This window comes from Lacerta agilis, chromosome 13 (assembly GCF_009819535.1).
Source record: "Lacerta agilis isolate rLacAgi1 chromosome 13, rLacAgi1.pri, whole genome shotgun sequence".
Taxonomy (NCBI): domain Eukaryota; kingdom Metazoa; phylum Chordata; class Lepidosauria; order Squamata; family Lacertidae; genus Lacerta; species Lacerta agilis.
In genome coordinates this window covers 2,116,990-2,139,270 of record NC_046324.1, presented here as the reverse complement: position 1 = coordinate 2,139,270, position 22,281 = coordinate 2,116,990, and the positions used below count along the sequence as shown (strand labels likewise).

The 22,281-nt window shown below is 45.0% G+C and overlaps 1 protein-coding gene across 1 annotated transcript in view; it reads right to left on the bottom strand.

Moving 5' to 3' along the window:
• The window catches only part of FAM189A1 (family with sequence similarity 189 member A1), a 179,028-nt gene that overhangs the window by 33,163 nt on the left and 123,584 nt on the right, over nucleotides 1-22,281 (bottom strand). The window contains exon 4 of the mRNA XM_033167057.1: nucleotides 9,510-9,638. Within this exon, the coding sequence (XP_033022948.1) occupies nucleotides 9,510-9,638 (129 nt within the window). The remainder of the gene's footprint in view (nucleotides 1-9,509; nucleotides 9,639-22,281) is intronic.

Here is a 22,281-nt window from a genome sequence, read left to right as displayed (position 1 = left end):
AAGAGGAGTAGTGATGTATGTTAGACCTAATCTAGAACCAGATTTATTATTTTCAGACCCCAAAGGAAGAATACTGATAATAAAAATCACGAATCAAGGAGAAAAAAATGTAATAGTAGGAATATATGCACCTAACATAAGAAAAGCCGCATTTTATAAGAAACTAGAAACGCTGCTGATAGAGTATTTAGAATACAAAATAATACTAATGGGAGATCTAAACGGGGTACCAGACCCACATTTAGATAGATCGGGAGGGAAAAAGAACCAAGGGAAATTGCCGACGACCTTTTCTAAAATGGGGGAGAATATGGAACTAGTAGACACCTGGAGATATAAACACAAAACGGAGAGAGAATATACCTACTTCTCTGAACCTAATAAATCAGCCAGCAGAATAAATCAGCCAGCAGGTTTGTGGTTTGGTTCCCCTTCTGCTCATGCTATGGAAGGAGGAGAGTGGAAGTGATTGCAAAGTGCGCACCATCCTGCTGCCAGCTCCCAGTAAAGCTTAGTAAGTTTGGACAGAATGTTTGGAATCTGGATGCTGTCCGTGATAATATGTCTGGGTTATTGTGATGCTCAAATGGAAGTGTTTTAGCACAGACTCTCTTAAAACTTGAAAACATGGGGTGTCCCCTCTTTCCTTTTTTGCCACTCCTAGATTAAAATAGGGAAGTGTAACATGAAGCAAGAAAAAACTGCTTCAGGGGCCCATTTTGTCTCCTGTGATGCCAGCTGAGCACCTTCAGTTTAGCATGATTTCAGAGTGAGATATTTTTGCAGTCATTTCTAGCAGGAGAAAAACTGCAGTTCTGAATTAAAATATTTATTTTTCCTTAATATGTAGGAGCTTGTGGAGCCATTTCATAATCTAATCTTGATGTAATGCTTTTGTAGTTACTCGAGGGATCACTTTACTTTTAATAAAACTTTTAAACTGGGGGGAGGGGATATTTTAACTCAATGCCTAATGATGTAAAAATGGTCTCTTAGGACTTAGCATTTGGTTTTTTTTAATGCCTCCAAGGCAACAAAGTTTATTGTATTATTACTATTATTATTTTAAGTTGGAGCTGGAGTGAAAACAAATGCCATTTATTTTACTGTAATGTGTTTTATGGTAAAGCTTTGTTGCAACAAGGAAACAGATAAAGAACAGAACATAGCGGGAACTTGGGCAGCAGATGATTTGCAAGCAGAAGACCTGAGGATCAATCCCAGGCACCTTTTAGCTGAGAGTCCAGCATTGCAGAGGCTTGAACAAGATGGTCCTTTGGGTTCCGTCCAAATCTAGAATTCTATGACTCTAGGTAGGCAAGGGATTGGAAATGATTCCTATTAACCCATAGAGAGCCACTGCTAGCCAATGTAGACCAGACTTCCCCAACCACGTGCCTTCCAGATGCTTTGGAATACCAACACCCAACCTACTTGACCATGGGCAAAGATGACTGCAGCTGATGGGACTTTGGAGTCCAAGACCAGGGAAGGCAGTTGCAATCAACACTAAGGTACACAGACCATTAGTCTGACACGGTATAAGGCGTTATAAAAATTCTGTAACTGGGTCTGTCTCCAGAAGGGAGTCCATAACCCCGGGAAGAGTGCTATATTTTAAGAGCCCCTTCCCAACAACGTAGCACAAAGACAAAGACAATACCGAGTCTCCCAAAGCAAGGCCTTGTTTATTAGAAAACTGCTGCAGCAGGGTGTGTTGCAAGCAAAAGACCTCCAATAATGGAGCGCAAGCTCCTATATAACTTTTGAAATTGCCCCCCTCCAGCTCAAGACCACCCCTCCATGCACAGGGGCGTTCCTAGCCCCTTGGCTGCCGGGGGCGGGAAGCCAAGAGGCACCCCTGGGGGCGGGGCATTGCGGTGCGTGCGTGCGTCATGACATCATGACGCACGCGACGCCCCGCCCCCGGGGGTGCCGGGTGGCGGATTCGGGAGACTCCCGAATCCTCCGCCCGGCGGCGGCACCCCTTCGTGCCGCGGCTGCTCGTGCCTGCGTGAGCAGCCGCTGCACAAAGGGGGGCTGGGTGGCGGATTCGGGAGTCTTTGCGGGCTGCAAAGACTCCCGAATCCGCCGCCCGGGCTCCCTTGGCGGAGCGCAAGTCGGGGCAGGGAGAGTCAACAAAATCTATTGGCTTTACTTGTTAGCAACGCGCTAAGGATTTGGAATTTAGGCTCCATGTGTTTTTTCATATATAGCACCCAAAAATCTTTGTCCTCCTCTTGTGCAAACTAGGCACACATGTGAACGTTGTTCAGGGGAGACTGAAAGTGGGAGGAGGTACCTTAAATGCGTGTCTGTTTAGCACCCGATATGAAAATACCTTTATGGTGCCATTTCAGTTCACTTCTGCCTCTTTATACAGTGCCAGCGTCCATCCGCGAGCTGCTTGGAACAGACTTGCAGGGCAGGAGATCCCTCCGTTTCCCAAGCGAAGGATCCCCGGGATTCCCACGGGCTTGCGACCTGCTCAGATCCGCCTGCGATGCCTCGGGGCCCCAGCCAAGCCAGGCGGCGGCGGCGTCTCCCGGATCTGCGCGCAAAGCAGCTCGGAGCCCAAGCCGGCGCCTCTGGCAGCAGCGCGCTCCGTGCGCCTGGCCACCCTTGGCGAGAGCGTGCTCGGGCAGGCGCGCACATGGGGCGGGGGAGGAGGGACCCCCGGGGTGCCCTCTTGGGGGAAGCCGAGAAAGAGGACAGTCGGGGGCTCCCTCCCTTCGTCGTGCGCCAGGAAGGTCCCTCTTCCCTCGGCTCCCGCCCGCCTTCGCGGCGCCAAGCAGCAAATCTGGGCGCGCGCGATCCCGCCGCTCTGCACCACCCCGCCTCCTTGGCGGAGCGCAAGTCGGGGCAGGGAGAGGGATGGCCCCTCTCCATGCCCTGGCTCCACAAGCCAGCCAGCAGCGGAGCTCGGCAAAGAGGCAAGGGGCGGGCCAGCCAGGAAGGGGTGGCACCCCACCTTGCTGGCCGGCCCCTTGCCTCCATGCCGAGCTGCGCCACTGGAAGGGGGGGCTATTTTCGGCGCTGCTGGGGCGGAGCCGCAGGGGCGGCCAGTGAAGGGGGGTGACACCCCTCCTCGCTGGCCGCCCATGCAGCTCCACCCCGGCAGTGCCGAAAATAGCCTAATTTTTTTTTTAAAAAAGCCCAGTGGGCGGGGCGGCCCCCCGGTGTGTCACCCCCAGCAGGGGCGCTGCCCGGGGCCCCCCGCCTCTCCCCTGCAATGCCCCTGTCCATGCATCATACATACATCACAAATTGGGAGGGTCTGGTAGCAGTGATCTGAGCATCCTGGACCCTGCCCCCATGTCTCCTCTGGCTCTCCACCAAACCCATCAAGTGAAAACAAAGGAGATATTTACATTTCTCTGCTTCCCAGCAAAGTTAATCACGCCCTTTTGTTTGGCACTGGTATCAGGATGCCAAGGATTTTCACTTTAATTACTGAGATAATGGGAAGGTTCCCCAGCCACTCCTTCCTTGCAGAGAAACAGTTTGTCAGTTTGGGAGTGAAAAATGGTGTGAGGCCTGTTCTTCCTGTGTTTGCTTGGTGAATTAATAATATATATTATATATATAAATAAAAGACCTTAAATTCTTACAACAGAGGCAACCGTGTTTCTATGATAAGTGGAGCAAATTTTGGAGTGAAGAGCAGTAGCTCAGTAATAGAAGCCCATAACCTCAATTGCTGGCAACTCCAGTAGAAGGGGAAGGGGAAGACCTCTGTGGGAGAGCCACTGCCAGTCAAAACAGACAGTATCAGGCGAGATGGCCAAAGTGCCTGACTTGGGGATGAGTCAGCTTCCTAGGCTCCTAAGTTCACCACCCCAACACCAGAGCATAAGAAGAGCCTGGCTGTTGGATCAGCACAAACACTTGCATATTCCTAGGCCAAAAGAAGGAAGTTGGCCTAATAATAAAAACAATAAAGCAGCCAGGTCAGCTGTTCTGTACTTGGTGACCCAGGGCCACGAGCATTTAGGTAGTGAATCTTTTGATGCTGTGGCCAAGGATTTCGTGCACTGGACCTTGTCAGCTGTTTAAATGTCAAGTTCTCTGAAGGCCAATTAATTGTGAGATAAGACACTCTATAAATCAATTAAATAAATACAGGGCTGTCATTGGCAATAGCTTAATGATCCCTCTTACATATTCCTCAGTCATGGACTTCTGCCATTCACTTTCATGTAATTTGTTTTTTTCCCAACAACCTCCCTTCATCACAAAAAAATCACATATAATGTAGTCATTCTATTATTGAAACATCTGAGAAATAGAGCAGGGGAAAGGGAATAACAGGAAACCTTTGTTTGAGATATGGAAATCCTCTGATATACGGTACTCATACCCTCCATATGAGTAGCTCTCATGCGCTATTTATTGCCCACATTTGCTGATTGGATTTTGCGGCTTATAGTAACAGTGCAGCTTGGACTGTCTGAGGTGGTTATGGAGTAGAACAAAAGCACTGTTGCTCATGTGTCAGGGTGTGGTGTGAATGGGCTGGACATTACTAAGTTCAAACACTACTCTGCAAGGACACTAAACTGCACCATCAAGTAGGCATCATCATCACCAGACCATACTATAATAACACATTATGAGTGTGAGGGTGTGGATCCAGAACTGGGGCAGCCTGATAATGAGGATCCAGCTGGAACCTGCTCTCTCACCTCACCCATCTCCCTGTCTGTCCCCACCTCTCACTCATTCCACAGGGCCTGGGGGATGTTCCACTGGCCCTGCTCACCTGCAACTGCTGATCTTCTGACAAAAAGGTGTAACTTGCCCCTCAGATCAGCCTCCATACCTGAAGACTAGGAAGTAGCCAAAGTAACACCAATTTTTCAAAAGGGATCTGGGCAGGGTGGGTGGGTGGATCCTAGAAATTACAAGTTTGTCCTTGTAAAACTGGCGAAAAGTAACGTTAACGATAAAATAAACACGCATATAGAAGAATAAATTTTGTTGAAGTAGAGCCAGCATGGTTTCTGCAAGCGCATGTCCTGCCTCATGAACCTATCAGAATTCTTTCAGGATGTCAAAAAGCATAAAAATAGAGACGATCCCATTGATACTGTGTACTTGGATTTTCATAAAAGCTTTCAGCAAGGCACTTCACCAAAGCTGCCTGAGTAGGCTTAGCAAACATGGAATATGAGGAGAGGTCCTCTTGTGGATCAGGAATTCATTAAGTTGCAGGAAGCAGAGAATGGAAAAAATGAACAGTTCACTGGGTGGAAAGGAGTAGAAAGTGGAGCCGCACAAGGATAAGTATTGGAACCTGTGCTTTTTAACTTGTTCATAAGCAATCTAGAGTTAAGAAGAAGAAGAAGAAGAAGAAGAAGAAGAAGAAGAAGAAGAAGAAGAAGAATTTGGATCTGATATCCTGCTATATCATTACCCTAAAGGAGTCTCAAAGTGGCTAATATTCTCCTTTCCCTTCCTCCCCCACAACAAACCCTCTGTGAGGTGAGTGAGGCTGAGAGACTTCAGAGAAGTGTGACTAGCCCAAGGTCACCCAGCAGCTGCATGTGGAGGAGCGGGGAAGCGAACCCGGTCCCCCAGATTATGAGTCTACTGCTTTTAACCAAGCTTGCTGATCATACTAAATTGTTCAGGGTTGTTAAAACAAAAAAGAGATTGCAAAGAGCTTTCCAAACTGAGTGAATGGGCACTAAAATGGCAAATGCATTTCAATGTAATCAAGTGTAAAATAATGCATATCAGCACCAAAAAATATCTTAATTTCACATATCCACTCATGGGGTCTGAATTGGTGGTGACTAACCAGGATCTAGGGGGTCATAGTGGATAGTTTCTGGGCTTTTTTCAGCCAGAACTCACTGGACTCAGTTCCAGCACCTCTCACGTGGGCACCATTGCCATTCTAAGAGAACGAGGGAGGTGTTCATGGTGAGTTCCAGCACCTCCTTTTCTAGCACTGGATTGTTTGATGAAGATATCATCCCAGTGTGCGGAACTTGTGAAAAGGGCAAATTCCATGCTAGGGATCATTAGGAAAGAACAGTATCATAATGCCTTTTTAATACATTGGGAAGACAGTGTGCAGTTCTAGTCACCTCACCTGAAAAAGGATATTGTAGAGTTGGAAAAGATTCAGAAAAGGACAACCAAAATTATCAGGGAGATGGAGCAACTTCTCTATGAGGAAAGGTTGCAGCATTTGGGACTTCTTAGTCTAAAGGTGAGGAATTGGTGACATGATGTAAGTTTATAAAATTATGCATGACATGAAGATAATGGAAAGAGGTGTGTTTTTCTCTCTCTCTCATAATGCTAGAACTCAAGGACAACCAATGAAGCTGAATGTTGGAAGATTTGGGACAAATAAAAAAGTATTTCTTCATGCAGCAGAATTAAACTATGAAACTCACCCCCACAGGAGGCAGTGATAACCATCAACCTGGATGGCTTTTGCTCCTCTTTATCACACACACAGTCCAACAAGACGACAAAAATCTACCAACAGCATGCAAATCAATATGGCCAACCTGATCCAAAACACCCACCCACCCCACTCACACATGAAAACAAAGCTCACCACAGCCAGTCACAAACAAACAACCACACGCTAGGCTAGTGGAAGCGAACCTTTTAGAGACCGAATGCCCAAACTGCAAACCAAAACTGACTTATTTATTGCAAAATGCCCAAAGTTGTGTTTTTTGTGGGGATGCTCCCCAAAGCTTGTTGTTGTTCAGTCGTGTCCGACTCTTCGTGACCCCATGGACCAGAGCACGCCAGGCACGCCTATCTTTCACTGCCTCCCACAGTTTGGCCAAACTCATGCTAGTCACTTCAAGAACACTGTCCAACCATCTCATCCTCTGTCGTCCCCTTCTCCTTGGGCCCTCCATCTTTCCCAACATCAGGGTCTTTTCTAGAGAGTCTTTTCTTCTCATGAGGTGGCCAAAGTACTGGATACCAAAGCTGTTGAGCTTTTTTTTGAGAGAGACAGAACAGAAAAAAACACTGCGATTCCCATCATCTCCCTCCCTCTTCCCCCCTCCCGCCGGGCACACTCCCTGGCTAGCTGCGATGGGGAGGACGGAGAAGCCCTGAGGCCAGGTGAGCGGTGGCAGCCAGGAGGAGAGGGAGAGCCCCCACCCCAGCCAGCCAGCCAGCCCAACAGAGGCAGCTGCCTGCCTGCTCCCTGCCCCCGATCCCGGCGTGGTCTTCCCAATCTTCTTCCCTCCCTCCGGCAACGTCGCCGCGGCAAAGGGGTGAGGCTGCGTTGGGCCAGGCACAAAGGGAGGCGGCGGGCGCAAGTGCCTTCCTAGCCCAGGCAGGTCAGGCCCACGGGAGGCGAGGGGCCTGTGGAGGATTGGAGCTGGGGGGCGGGGGCGGAAGGGAATGGGCGAGGTCTGGCTTGGAGCGGGGAGCTGGGAACTACCACGCAGCACCGAAAAAGTGCAGGAAAAAAATCAGGAGGGTCAAATAATGAACGCCGTTACGCCCAATCAGAAGCAGCCACTGCCGCAGCCAATTGAAAAACAGACGAATTGCCGAACACAATCGCTGTCTACCAGCAAAAAAAAAAGAAAAGAAAAAAAGTTCTGGGTTTAAGGAGTGGATGCACGCAGTAGCATGGCGAAGAGCAGGAGCACAAATGGAAAACAACAACAAAACAACAGCGTGGATGGGCAATGGCGTGTGTGCCAGCAGTGAGGGCTCCGCATGCCCACTCTGGCACCCGTGCCATAGGTTCGCCACCACTGCCCTAGGCCAACCCCAACCTCTCTCACCACAAAAGGAACATAAGCAAATAGCAGAGAACTTGCACAAGCAACGCTGACACAAAACATATACAGGTATCAAGTAAAATAGAAACATCACCACCCCACCCCCACTACCCTTCCTCCCCCCCCACCTCTTTCCCCCTTTTCTTCCTAACGTAACACTAATGTCTCAACAAATGAAACTGATCTTTAAAAATGTTACTTGGAAAAGAAAAAAGAGAGAGACATTGCTCATACTTTTGTAAGCCAAGAATTTTTTAAAATAAGAAATACATTTTAAAAAGAATAAGACTGGATAAATTCATGGAGGAGGAGGGCTGTGGATGGCTACTACCCCTGGCCAGGCTCTGGCTCCATGGTCAGAGGCAGTAATGTTCTGAATACAAATTTCTGGGAATCATGGGCAGGAAAAGTGCTCTTGCGCTCAGCTCCTGCTTGCTGGTTCCCCACAGGCATCTGGTTGGCCACTGTGACAACAGGACTATGCTGGACTACATGGGCCATTGGCCTGATCCAGCAGGGAGCTTCTTATGTTCCTATGAATTCAACAGATAGTCCCTTCCAGCTCTGAAATTCTATGAGTCTGTGAATCTATCTTTACCCCCTTTTAAAGCCTCTCGTTGTACACAAGGCACGTACATATCCTCTGTTCTGGCTTTTTTGTGCCACTTCCCTTTTGTCAAGCAAATGGCCACACCAAACCCAGTGTGCATAACAGTGGTTTTCACTCACAGCAGCGTGTAGCAATTACTAATCATAATTATAGAAAGTGAACGTTATCGCTGTCAGTGTTTACTCAATTAGCTGTAATTTCTTCACAAGCCTAGCAAGATGCCTCCGATAGGGAGAGTTGGGGAGAGCTGAAATGCAATGCCAGTACAAAAAGACCAAACCTGAAACTCAAAACGAGAGGCCTTTATTGTTAAGAAATAGGTTTCACATATCCCCTAATTCTCTCCATTTGAAGGAGGCTGGTGGGGTGTGGGATAGGAGAAGCTGCACATTACACAGTTCTCATTTTTGCAGAGAATGGGCATGCAAGGCTATAGATAAATCCTCTGGAACTGTCAGGCAGAGCTAAGGTTGGCCTCCTGACAGATCAGAGAACACTGGGCCAACTGGCAGGTGGCAGAATAGTCTAGTACTGTATTTAATCTAGCAGAGAAAAGAGTCAAATGCAACAGATAAGAGTAAACACAATCAGTGAAATGTAGGAGCAACTTAACATGCATGATTCTCATTTTACAAATGGCACCTGCAGTTAGAGGAGCTGATCACAATCTCTCTCTCTCTCTCTCTCTCTCTCTCTCTCTCTCTCTCTCTCCACAAATTCACACACACATGCAGGTAGGGAAGCAACGTTCCCTGTTGCTCTAGCAGATAACACCATCACTCCTGCTGTAAAAAAGGGCCAGGAGTTACAGTATATGCTCCTGCTTTCCGACTTCCAGGCAAAATGAGGCAGGCTAAAATAAACATGGGCTAATTGCTCGTCTATGTTGTGTGTGCCCAATCCTCTGTGTTTATTTGGAAGGATGGTCAACTGAGTTTAATGGGACTAGACTCACGTAATGGTACACCCCCCCACACACACAGGATGGCAGGTCAAGTCCCTCTAATACTGACTGCTTCTCAGCATGCTTTAGTATTTCTGCATCTCCCATTTCCAGAGGTTTTGATTTTGTCACAAAGAAACCTAGCAAAAGAGGAGGAGAGAATTTATCTGAATCTCACCTTTAGGGTCAGCCTGACAGTGTTGCATTCCTGCAAAGGGTTCAATTTCAGCATCTCACCCAGGCTGCAGCCTGAGGGCTGGTGTTGTAGCTCACAGCAAACGCAGACGCTGTCGCTGTCAAATTTAATCTGAGAAAAGAAAAGAAGAACAGGCCAAAGTTTTAGTAAGTGCAAAACAACCAACCAAACAACACCCCAAACCTGCAAAGCATTCAATAACATGACTTGATTTGGTCAACCAAGGGTTGAATGCTAAAGACTAAGGCTTCCATGGCTGAGTCCCCTTTCACTCAAAAGCTCTCTTTGAGCATCAAATCATGTTTTTTTAACCCTCTGGGGAGTATAGGCAGAACACTTTGCTACTCGCAAGGTGATGGGGGGGCATCCTTTCATTGTAACCATCGCTGGCAGCTTCATTGCAGGTGCCCTCGATGACTCAGGCTTTCCTCCAGCTGATCTGATAGCATGGAAAGTAAATTAGATGAAAAGAATCCTAGGAAGAAGGAAGCTGAGTCAGGAGGCTGAGCCTAGAGGAGGAGGAGGAAGAAGGTCTCCTACCTTCCAAACCGTTTCACTTACTTGTTTGTTAAAGTATACAGGTAATCCTCCTTTTGTGCAGGGGTTACGTTCCAGACCCGTGTGCATCGGTGGAGGCCATGTAATGCATTCTTCCCCATCCCCACCCCACCCTTTTAGTGACATTTTCAAGTCACCTCCACATTTGGTGCCATGCATGCATGCACAATCATGTGGCAATCAGATGTTATGTAAATTGTTTGTTGCCTGTATGGAATAAGAGGTAATGGAACTTGTTGAGCTTTTTTAGGGGAAGCAACCACAGTTGTTGAGATTTAAAATTTAAACACCACCAACCTCCAGAAGTGCCAGAATGCACAAAAAAAGTGCTGGAACTCAGTTCCAGTGAATTCCAACTAGAAAAAAAAAGCCCTGGATCAGATCAAATTATCACAATGAAGCGACACAGCCTAAATAATAATGCACCTTAGTCCTATACCAAACAAGGTAGGGCAGCAGCAGTGGCTGGCTTCCAACAAGCGCTGTGCCAGAATCTGTTCTCCAGTTTCTCAGAAGCCGTTTTCCTCTGCAAAAAGAGGGTTTCCATTTTTCTGCTGCATTTACAGGGCATTTGAGAATTCATTGAGAGGATAACAACAGCTCAGTGACTGAGCACCTGCTTTGCACACAGGAGGTACCAGGTTCAATCCCTGGCATCTCCAGGTAGGGCTGGCTGTGTTTCTTGTCGGAAACACTGAGAACTACAGCCAGTCAGTGTGGCCTGTACTAAGCTAGATGGACCAACCATCTGGCTCAGTATAAGACAGCTTTCTATGCTCCTATGCAGAATTTCTGTGGGTGCAGGACTTTGGGCTTACTTTATCATTGCAAGGTGGGTAAGAAGGTCTTTGGGGTTTTCTTTCTGGTGAAATATTTCTTCAACACTCTTCAGTCACCTTGCCTGCCCACTCTTCCTGGTCTGGAAAACCCCATGGAAAGAGGGAACACATGACCATCTCTGCTGGGCTATAACTGGGCGCCTAGAAAGGCTGCAGAATGAGGAACACTGGAGAGATGTAGAATGAAAGCGAAGATACTCTGAAGTATCCCTCAGCCATCTCAAAAGTAGGGCAAGCACAATAAAACCCTGAACCCAGTCCATGAGATTCACCAAAACATCTCTCCCCTTGGATAATGTTCAAATGCCATTTCTTTTCTCATTAATTATAGAATTGTAGAGTTGGAAAGGATCCCAAGGGTCATCTAGTCCAACCCTCTGCAATGCAGGAATCTCAGCTAAAGCATCCATGGCAGATCCAACCTCTGCTTAAAATCTCCACGGAAGGTGAGTCCACAACCTCCTGAGGGAGATGATTCCACTGTCAAACAGTTCTTACTGTCTTGAAGCCATTGTTCAAATCCTACCTTCTGCAGCAGCAGAGAACAAGCTTCTTCCACTTTCCACGTGACAGCCCTTAAGATATTTGAAGATGGCTATTGTATCTCCTCTCAGTCTCCTCTTTTCCAGACTAAACACACCCAGCTCCTATTGCTATTTATCCAATCCTCTTTTAAAGCTATCCAGGTTGGTGGCCATCACTGCCTCCTGTGGAAGTGAGTTCCACAGTTTAACTATGCACTGCATGAAGAAGTACTTTGTTCTGTCCTCCTAAATCTTCTAACATTGGATGTCCACAAGTTCCAGTGTTCTGAGAGAGGGAGAGAAGCTTTTCACTATCTGCTTTCTCCATGCCATGCATAATTTTATAAACATTTCCACAATCCCTGACCACTGGCCACATCTAGAGGGCACCAGCTTGCCAGTGTTCGTTTCTAGTGTGGGGCTGTGGCTGACAGGTGCTGTAGTCGGAAACACCTGGAAGACATTAGTTACCAAAGGCTGCCATAAAATAAGGTTGAATTAAGTTTGAAGCCAGAAGCGTTTTTGTTAGCTATAACAGGTGAAGAGATACCAAAAGAAGACAAAAGGCTTTTCATGTACGCAATGATGGCCCAGAGATGGAAGGAAGGAGACGTGCCGACCAGAGAAGAATGGCAGACTAAATTGATGGAATATGCAGAGATGGCGAGACTAACAGGAAAGATCAGAGACCAGGAAGATCAAGTATTTCTAAAAGACTGGAATAAAATTTTAATATATTTAAAAGACCACTGTAAACAGTTAAAATCACTGGCAGGGATACAATGACACTTGTAATGTGAAATGAACTTTGGTAACTATGGATTTATAACAGATAGATAACAGTAAAAGATGCAGAATATTTTTCTCTGAATATGGAACCCATGGAGGGAGGGAGGGAGGTCCGAAGGTTTGAAAGAACATTTCAAAAAAGAAAGAAAGAAAGAAAGAAAGAAAGAAAGAAAGAAAGAAAGAAAGAAAGAAAGAAATTTTAATGTTTTGAAATGTTTAAAGTTAAAATGTATAAAATTATATAAAAACAATATTTTTTATAAAAAAAACAAAAAGATTGAATTAAGTTTGAACTTTGAACAAGTCCTGTCAAATGCAGGGGTTACTTAGACATCTACAACACCTTTAGCAGCAGAGTGTACATTAAAATCAATGCATGCCTCAACTGAGGGGGAAGAGCAGGAATCACCTGGGCATGCAAAATGATGCACGGCTGTAAGCTTCAAAAAATGCTCTTGTTAGCCATATTCTTGGTCTGAAATGAATGAATCCCATCCCATACAACTCCCTGTTTGTAGAAATGGACCTTGCATTCCTATTTATCACAAGGAACATTTACTCTTATTATTTGAAAAACACCCACAAGTATTTCAGTTGGCAGGAACCCTTTGGAAATACTTATCAGCTTTATGAAGGCTCATTTCTCCCTCACCAGCCCTTGCAAAAATGAATAACCCTGACAGAAATATGTCAAGTAAAGATGGGCACTTATTTTTTGTGCATTGAGACCACAGCTCCTGCCAACATTTGAGAACAACAAAATGAGATTGAGCTTATTGGCTTGGCTCGTTTTATTTTTGTGGCTTCTACTTGAAAAAGCTGCATGGAGAAGGGATTGCGCTTGGATAGGTTCATCAGATTTTTCACTTGACAGTTTTTAAGGCATAATCTACACACACAAACACACAGTGCCCATGCAGGGCTCATTCTCATCATTGAGAAGGTAGGGCAGATGGGAATCATAGAACTGTAGAGTTGGAAGGGACCCCAAGGGTCATCTAGTCCAACCCCCTGCAATGAAGGAATCTCAGCTAAAACATCCATGACAGATGGCCATCCAACCTCCGCTTTAAAACTTCCAAAGAAGTTGAGTCGACAACTTCCTGAGGGAGACTGTTCCACTATCGAACAGCTCTTACTGCCAGAAAGTTCTTCCAAATGTTTAGCCAGAATCTCCTCTCTTGTAACTTGAAGCCATTGTTTTGGGTCCTCCCCCCAGAGCAGGAGAAGACAAGCTTGTTCCCTCTTCCATGTGGCAGCCCTTCAGATATATGAAGATGGATATTATTGTATCTCCTCTCGGTCTCCTTTTTTCCAGGCTAAGCATACCCAAGCTCCTTCAACCGCTCCTCATAAGGCGTGGTTTCCAGACCCTTGATCATCTTGGTCTCCCTCCTTTGCACACGTTCTAGCTTGTCAACATCCTTCTTAAATTGTGGAGCTCAGAAATGGGCACAATACTCCAAGTGTGGTCTGACCAAGGCAGAATAGAGTGGGACTATCACTTCCTTTGATCTGGACACTAGATCTCTGTGGATGCAGCCTAGAATAGCATTAGCTTGGACTTCCGGCGGCGACGCCATCGCCGGGTGGTCGAAGGCTGCTTCGGGTCCGAAGCGCCTTGTCCATCCCGGGGGTTAGGAGCCGCGCTACCGCAGCGCGCGGCTCCGGTTGGGGTGCGGGAAGAGCGTCCCGCACCCTGGGCTCCCCGGCTGCGCCCGCGGAGGCTCTGAACCCTTCCCTTGCCCCCCCTGTAAAGGGGGAGTGGGGGTGAAGGGCAAACGGAGCCGGGCTTCGGGGACATGCCCCAACCGGGATGCAAATGCGGCGACAGAGCCCGCGGTGAGCGTCCAAGTTCTACCTGTGAAGAATGGAGCTAAAAGAACCCGGTGGTCGTGAGTAAAGAATTTGATTAGAAATCGTGCTTTTGGAACGATCCGGGGGGAAGGAGAATGGCAGCCTGCCCTCCCTCCCTTCGAGCTCAAGAATCTAACCAATTTGAGTGATTGCTGCTACAGAACTGGTTACAATGTATTTAAAATTGACACAGGAGACTGGCAAACTTTTCTTTTGGGAAGTTAACTAGAGGAAAATATCTCCTTTTAAAGTTGCGGTATTTGCGCTCCAGTTCAGGAAAATGGCGATGAACAAAGAGGGGAGTAGAAATATGACACCCGCTTCCTCCTCCTCTGCCAGTATGCTGGGTTTCGTCCTTGAACTGGCACTGAACTCTGGACTAACGGACGAACAGAGACTCACTGCCTTGAAGGTGGAACTGCTTTATAGAAAAGTCAAAGTCTTGTGTGGGGGTCTGAAATGGAACCAATTGCCCACAGAGGAGGCTTACAAAACTTTTGATACTTTGGAAGAAAGCCTTGCCAAAGAGCTGAGAGGATGGATGCAAAGATGGAGTGAAATGAATGAGCTACTTCGGAGAAGAAATTCGCCTTTTGGGGGTGGCAGCCCCAAGGCGACGTTAAGATTTCGTATATCCAGTCCCCGAGGTGTGAGCTCGGGGGCCAGGGACAGAGAACTAAGGTATTTACAAGAAGAAAAGGAATGTTACAAAGAACCGAAGAAGCTGAGAGATGATGAGAGGGACACCTCTGAACTCGCGGCAAGGAGAGGTTTGGACTGTGCCTGGATCTGTGGACGCTTGGAGAGGGAAGAGATATGGAAGTTCAGTGCTGATGCCATCAGGAGAAGAATAATGGACAGAGGGGGTGTGGGGTGAAGCATTAAGTAAAACTTTAAGCAGCCTGATATGGTAAATTGAAATCGGAGGGTGAATACTGTCAACAACTCTTTGTTATATTTTTTATTTGAACATGAAAGGAGATATTTCAAGTTTTTACGTTACTAGCAGCAACCTTAAGGATAGAAGAGATAGATTAGATGCGAATGATTTGCGAAGATATATGAGGTGGAGTATAAGCAAAGTGAATTTAAGTGGATTAAGTTTATGGATTTAGAAGATTAAATGGTGAGGTATTATTATGATGATGCATTTTTAGTAAATGTTGAAGATATAATTGAATGTAATTATACAATTGAAGTTAATTTTTTTTTTGTAGGAGAAATGGTTATAAAATAGATCAAGGATACAAACTCGAAGGTGAAAAGGCAGGGGAAGTCAAAAGTCAAGATATGGAATTAGAAATTTTTTTTTCTCTAGAAAGATGCAATAAGAAAGCTTGACATTGTTTGTATTTGTTTTATCTGTTTTGCATTTGTTTAATTGTAGGTGTGGGTGTGGGTATATGTTTGTTATAGAAAAACGCCAATAAATTCTTATAAATAAAAAAAAAAAGAATAGCATTAGCTTGTTTGCTGCTGCATCACAATGTGGACTCATGTTCAGCTTGTGGTCCACTAAGACCCCTATGTCCTTTTCACATGTACTACTGCAAGTCAGATGTTCCCCATCTTATATTTGTGCAGCTGGTTCTTCCTGCCTAAGTGTAAAACCTGACATTTGCACCAATGGAATTCATTTTGTTAGTTTTGGCTCAGTTCTCCAATTTTTTAAGGTCATCTTGAATCTGATTTCCATCTTCTGTGGCATTAGCTACCCCTCCCAGTTTGGTGTCATCCGCCAATTGGATGAGCATCCCATCCATTCAAGTCATTTATAAAGACACTGAACAACAACGGGTCCAGGACAGAACCCTGCGGCGGCACCCCACTTGTCACTTTTTCCAGGGTGATGAGGAACCATTAATGAGCACTCTTTGGGTTCAGCCAGCCAGCCAGCTATAAATACACCTAACAGTTACCTCATTCAACCCACATTTTAACAGCTTCCTCATGAAAATATCATGGGGGATTTTATCAAAAGCCTTACTGAAATCAATATACACTATGTCTATAGCATTCCTCTGATCCACCAAGCTTGTAACTCCATCAAAAAAAGAAATGAGGTTTGTCTGGTATGACTTGTTTTTGAGAAACCCATGCTGGGTCTTATTAATCAAAGCATCCTTTTCTAAGTGCTTACAGACAAATTGTTGAATTATCTGTTCTAGGACCTTTCCTGGTATTGAGGTGAAGTTGGTAGTTACCTGGATTTCCTTGCTAAGGAGCAGAGCACCTGCTTTCCATGCAAAATGTCCCAGGTTCATCTCCAGGAAGGACTGGAGATGAAAGATTCATTTCCAAAACCACGGAAAGGCAGATCTCCTGCTTATCAATGAGCAGGGGCTAAATTTGTTGCACAGAGAGCATCCCAATCTGACACATCCAATGGGTCATTCCATGGTAACTCGCGTTACATTTGACTTATGATTACTACAATTAAGTAATATCTAAACATAGTAAATGAGAAGCAATCTTGAATAAAATAATTGTGCATATAATACATACCTGGTTATTTTAAAAACCTATTACCTTTTTCATATTAATTTCAAAATATTAAAAATAAAAATTATTTTTGTGTGGTAACTCGCGTTACATGAATTGGACAGCCTAATTTTATGTACCCACGTTTTTTCTTTTTCCTCCTCTTATGAGGAATTTAGAAAAAAACTTTTTAGGCAATAGTATTACAGAAATCTTGCCTTTCATAGCATAGTGGTCAGGCATTTCAAATTTCAATGGTTATTAATTGAATAACTTTTCTCATGGTAACTCACGTTACATAATATGGTAACTCGCGTTACTTTTCAAATAATAATTTCATACATTGGAATTTTATGAAGGTAAATAATTATTTTCTTGTCACTTAGGAAATTTTGACAAATATTTATTTAAACATGAATGTTAGAGACAGTTTAGAATCTATAATAGCCTCTTGAATTAACCATAGTAGGTGGGGAAATTACGCCAATGACTTTAGATCGGATGTAAAATATTTCATCAGCAGGCATAGGCCATGTCCAGAAATTTCCAGTTTTTTTCATAGCACTAACTTTGTACTCCTGCTGCTCTTCAACAATTTTAATGTCTTTCACAGTTCCTGGAAAAAACATTTCCCTCATAACTCACTTCTACCCAAGATCCAAGCTTAATATCAGCAGGAACTGTTGAACTTGCAACAGTAGGAAGGTTAGAACTAAATGAAGGTAGAACTCCCACTTCATAGGTCTGCTTAGTTACTGCATCACTATTTTTAGAAAGTATGGAGCAAATAGGTTTGTGTTCCAGAATCTTAATATGGTGCATCTTTGATATGGCCTTCACTGTCTGCGCACTTTTGAAAATATTCATTGTATTCAGCGTAGCGTTTCTTTTAACGATTTGGCCTGGTGTGATCACTATTTTCACCACAGAGACTTTAGTTGCTGTGGTGACAAACTGAGTGGCACTGAAAACCAGGGGCGTAGCAAGGGGGGACGGGGGGCGGGCCGCCCCTAGTTCCAGGTGAGGGGGTGACACTTTGGCTGGCCCTTCCCACCCCACCCTGCCGGGCGGGCCCCGAACAAGAGCATGTCGCCTTTCCCCCCTTCCCAGCAGCTATTTTTTGGCGGAGGGTGGGCCAGCGAGGAGGGGGTGTCACGATTGTCACTGGCATGACACCCCCTCCTCGCTGGCCCACCCCCGCCAAAAAAAAACCGCTGGGAGGGGGGGGAAAGGAAGCAGAGCAGGCGCATTCAAGTACCTGCTCTGCTTCTCCTTTTCCCCTTTCCGCCGTTTTTTTCGGCGGGGGGTGGGTGGGCCAGCGAGGGGGGGTGTCACGCTTGTCACCCCCTCCTCGCTGGCCCACTCCCACCAAAAAAAGCCGCGGAAAGGGGGAAATTCCCCCTTTCTGCATCCATGTGCGCCGTGACGTCACGATGACGTCACGATGCACGCGTCGTGCCCCTCCCCCCAGGGGGGTGCCTCTGCACCGCCGCCGCCCCCAGCAGCGCAGAGGCTTGCTACGCCACTGTTGAAAACTATTTGCTTTCTTGCTCTCACTGCATTCCAAACTTGACGCTTAATGGTCCCTCCTGTGCCATCAACTGGGCCTTTGCCATGCGATGTAGCAAAGTAGTTCCACCTTATTTTCTTTTCTTCAAGAGCAGCAATTGCAGCCACAACATATTTGTTCTTAAATTGTGAGCTTGGTCCATCAGACCATACATTAATTATGTCAACTTCTTTACGAATCTGCTGTAAATGAAATCTATGTAACATACCACTGTCTCCTTTGAATGATCAGAATTGTCAAATGCAAGAACCAATGGGTGTTGCTTCCCACTATACCACATTGAACAAGTAAACAAGCTTACTTGGTTTTGTTTCCAGTGAGCACTTTGAATTTCATCCTGTGCCACACAGGTGTAATTTTCCAAAAAGTAATTTTCCAAAAAGAGCAATTAGAATGCAAAATTTGAGCACTGTAACGTGAGTTACCATAATTGCGGTAACTCGCGTTACACATGTTGATAGTGTTTGTAGGGCACAAACTGTAACATAAAATTATAATGTTTACATGATTACATTGCATCTATTGCCTAGAAGGAAAATGCAGAAAAGTTTAATTCTGAAGCTCCAATTCAGGAAGATATTCTAAAAATAACTTGTTTTGGTAACTCACGTTACAGCTTCATCATCAATAATTAGAATCAATCAATACCAATGAAAAATGTAATTGGAGCAATATAGATTATTTGCAATCAAAAGATGACATTTTAAGCTTTCAGTATACATATTACAATAATTGTTTACATGGTTTGAATAGATTTTATCTTACCTTTAATGTATGTCTAACTTCAAAAACAAATTCATTTGCAACATGTGCTATATTCAGGTGGTGGCCATCTTGGAATGAAGCATTCTGGGAATAATTTGTTTTGTTGCCAAAACAATTTGATATGTGTACACAAACTTAACATGTAAAAAAATTATTATTTTTTTAAAAAAAAAATTAAAAAAAATTCCTCATTTTCATGGAATGACCCCAATGGGGTTGGACTAGATGACCCTTGGGATCCTTTCCAGTTCTGTAAGTCAATGCTTCTACGATAAGGAACATACAAAATGCATTACACAACAGTGGAAAGTGCATATTTCATGTAAAAAGTAAATACTTTATGTGGGGAAGCGTGTACAAAATGCGTAAAGGAACAGGACACAATGACAATGCAAATGGGTGGGCCATTGACTAGGTGCCTGGAAGACCAAAAGGGAGCAAGATTAATTGCTCAGCCTTCAGCTCCTTACAACCCTACCTTTACATTTTGGAAGTGCAACTGGCAGAAATTTAGAAATTTACAGCATCCCAACTTTTTGCTCCTGTTGTTGACAGGACTTTTTGCTCCTGTTGTGTACTCCTAGTGTTTGCTCACTGGTAGCTTGGGGTGTCGTCTGAGCTATTTACAGAGCTGGTGAGGGCAGGAAAGAGGTGACAGGGGATCCCTCTGTTCTATTCTTCGCTCTGGCTCTGACCTGCTGTAGTATCTTGGCCAAGCATGACATAGACTTTGTGGTTCACATTGCAATCTATAAAATTATTCCAGCCTCCCACACAGCGGCAGCATTAGTCTTAATTAACTGATAGTTGTCAAATACCAAGGGGGGCGGGGAGAGAGAAATAGCTATCATAATCCTTTAAAATATGATACCTCTTTTTGGACTTCTGGGCATAAATATGTATTTATTTCAGGAATTATAATCCGCTGCTCTTCTCAAATGAGGTCTCAAAGCAGAGGAACAACAGGGGGAGTGCAGAAGCCCCCTCCCTCCAGCATTTCTAAGGGACAGAGGTTCCCTTCTCATGCGAACCAATGGTGGGTTCTGTGTGGGGCTGGAGAATGTGGCATTTCCCCAGGTGGCCACCTTCTGACTTTACTTTGATGCATGGGGGAAGAAATCCCCTGGTATTCAAAACCAAAAACATGTACATCCAAAGAAAAATACCAGTCGAATCAGCACTCCAGTCCCAATGGCAGGAGAGCCTCCAAAACTCTCCAGAGCCTTGTACCAACCTATCATTCAGTTCTTATTTCTTGATATAACCTTGCCCATAACCTCTAGCACCCTCAGTCAACCAAAGATCTCCTGTATTAAATATCTCTCCTCACTGCTCCTTGCTGCATATTTCATAAAATTGTAGAACAGTAGCATTGGAAACCACCCTGGGGGGTCATCTGGTCCATCACATAAACTATGGAACTCCCTTCCACAGGAGGCAGTGATGGCCACCAACTTGGATGGCTTTAAAAGAGGCCTGGAATGGAGGAGGAGGCGGCGATCAATGGCTGCAAGCCAGGGTGGCTATCTCTGCCTTCACAGTGGGAAGCAGCAATGCTTCTGAATACCATTTGCTGGAAACTGCAGGAAGGGAGAGGGCTCTTGTGCTGCTCGGGTGCTGCTTGGGGGTTTCCCACTGAAGCATCTGGTTGGCCACTGTCAGAACAGGATGCTAGACTAGGCGGGCCATTAACCTGATCCAGCAGGTTCTTCTTACCTTCCTATACAAAGGGTCTACTCAGGAATAAGCAGCCCCTGGTCGTCCTTCACTGCCGGAAGCTGTGCTCAGGGTGTGGTTTTGGAGGCCAGAGGTTAAAAGGCCTCTCTTTTGGAGTTGCATGTTTAGAGTTTACACATCAAACCTGACTGCTTGAGGGGTTTCTAAATTTGCTGCTCCTTCATGACCAACCAAATTTATTTTATCACTAAGACAAAATAAATCTCCAAAACCTAGTCTGAGAAGCAGGCAGGGGTGTTTTGTTCAAAAAAAGCTGTCCTTTCCATTTAATTTGTGAATTTAAGAAGTCCTGAAAACAAAAGAGCTAAGAAAGGGGGAGAAGGTAGAAGAGAAAAATCTACAACACACCAAAAAACTGAGGAAATTTCTCTTGTGCTTTTAATTCTTTGATGACAGCAGGACATCCAGCTATGGGGAGGGGGGCAGGATTTTGTGGTTTGTATGAAACACATAAAAAGCCAAATATATGTGAGGAAACCAGCACAACCGGATATTATTAAGTCATTTGTACTAGATAACACACTCTATGGAATGTTTCCCCTCTTATACAATGTGAAAGAGGACCACCATCTTTGGCAACAATTTAAATACAGTGGTACCTTGGTTTAAGAACAGTCTGGTTTAAGAATGATTTGGTTTACAAACTCTGCAAAACTAGAAGTAGTGTCCCGGTTTGAGAACTGTACCTCAGTCTAAGAACGGAAGCCGAATGGTGGAAGGGCAATGGCGGCGGGAGGCCTCATTAGGGAAAGTGCGCCTCAGTTTAAGAATGGTTTCGGTTTAAGAACAGACTTCCGGAATGGATTAAGTTTGTAAACCGAGGTACCACTGTATGTCAAAGAAATTGATATTATTCACTCATATCGCCACGTTATCTTGGAAACTGAAAGCTCTGGGCGATTAAATGTGTCATATGAAGGGAATAAATAAATAATACATACTGTCAAAAGGATATTAAGTTCTCCATCCTTCACAGAATAAAGGGAGAGAGAAATATAATTTGAAGATTGAACTAAGTCATAAAGTAAACTAGAGCTCATTTGCAAATTAATTTAGTAGCGCTCGTCCTCACCTACAGAGTCTCTCATAAATCAGAGTCGTTGGTACCCACTGAGTGGAAAGGAGAGGAGATGCTGGCAGGAATAATTTCAGAGAAAGGGGTGGGGACAAAAGTATACTGGATGAGACTAGAAAGGCAAGAAAGCTTTAAAAATTCTTTCTTTCCTTAAAAACTGAATATTCACATGCAGAAACAGAAATATTTTTAAGTGTAAAGGAGGTGAGGCAAAAGGCAGGGGCAAAGAGTGAGGGACAGGATGAGGGGAAAAGATGAAGAAGGGAAATTTCAAGCATTTTCATTTTGTATAGGATTCCAATATTCAGAGTGGGGGTAGGGATGGGGAAGGAATTAGATTCGGTTTGCGCTTAAAGGTGAATCTACCTATCTGCTGCTATACAAAGGAAGGCAGCCTTCCCCAACTTGGAGCACTCTGGATGTTTTCGATTGCAGCTCTCATCCTTCCCTGCCAGCATTGCCAATGGTCAGGGGTGATGGCAGGCAAAGGAAGAGGACTAGGTCCATAATATTCCAGAGGCCTGATGGCACCACCATGCAGAGGCTGGCGTTGTGCACC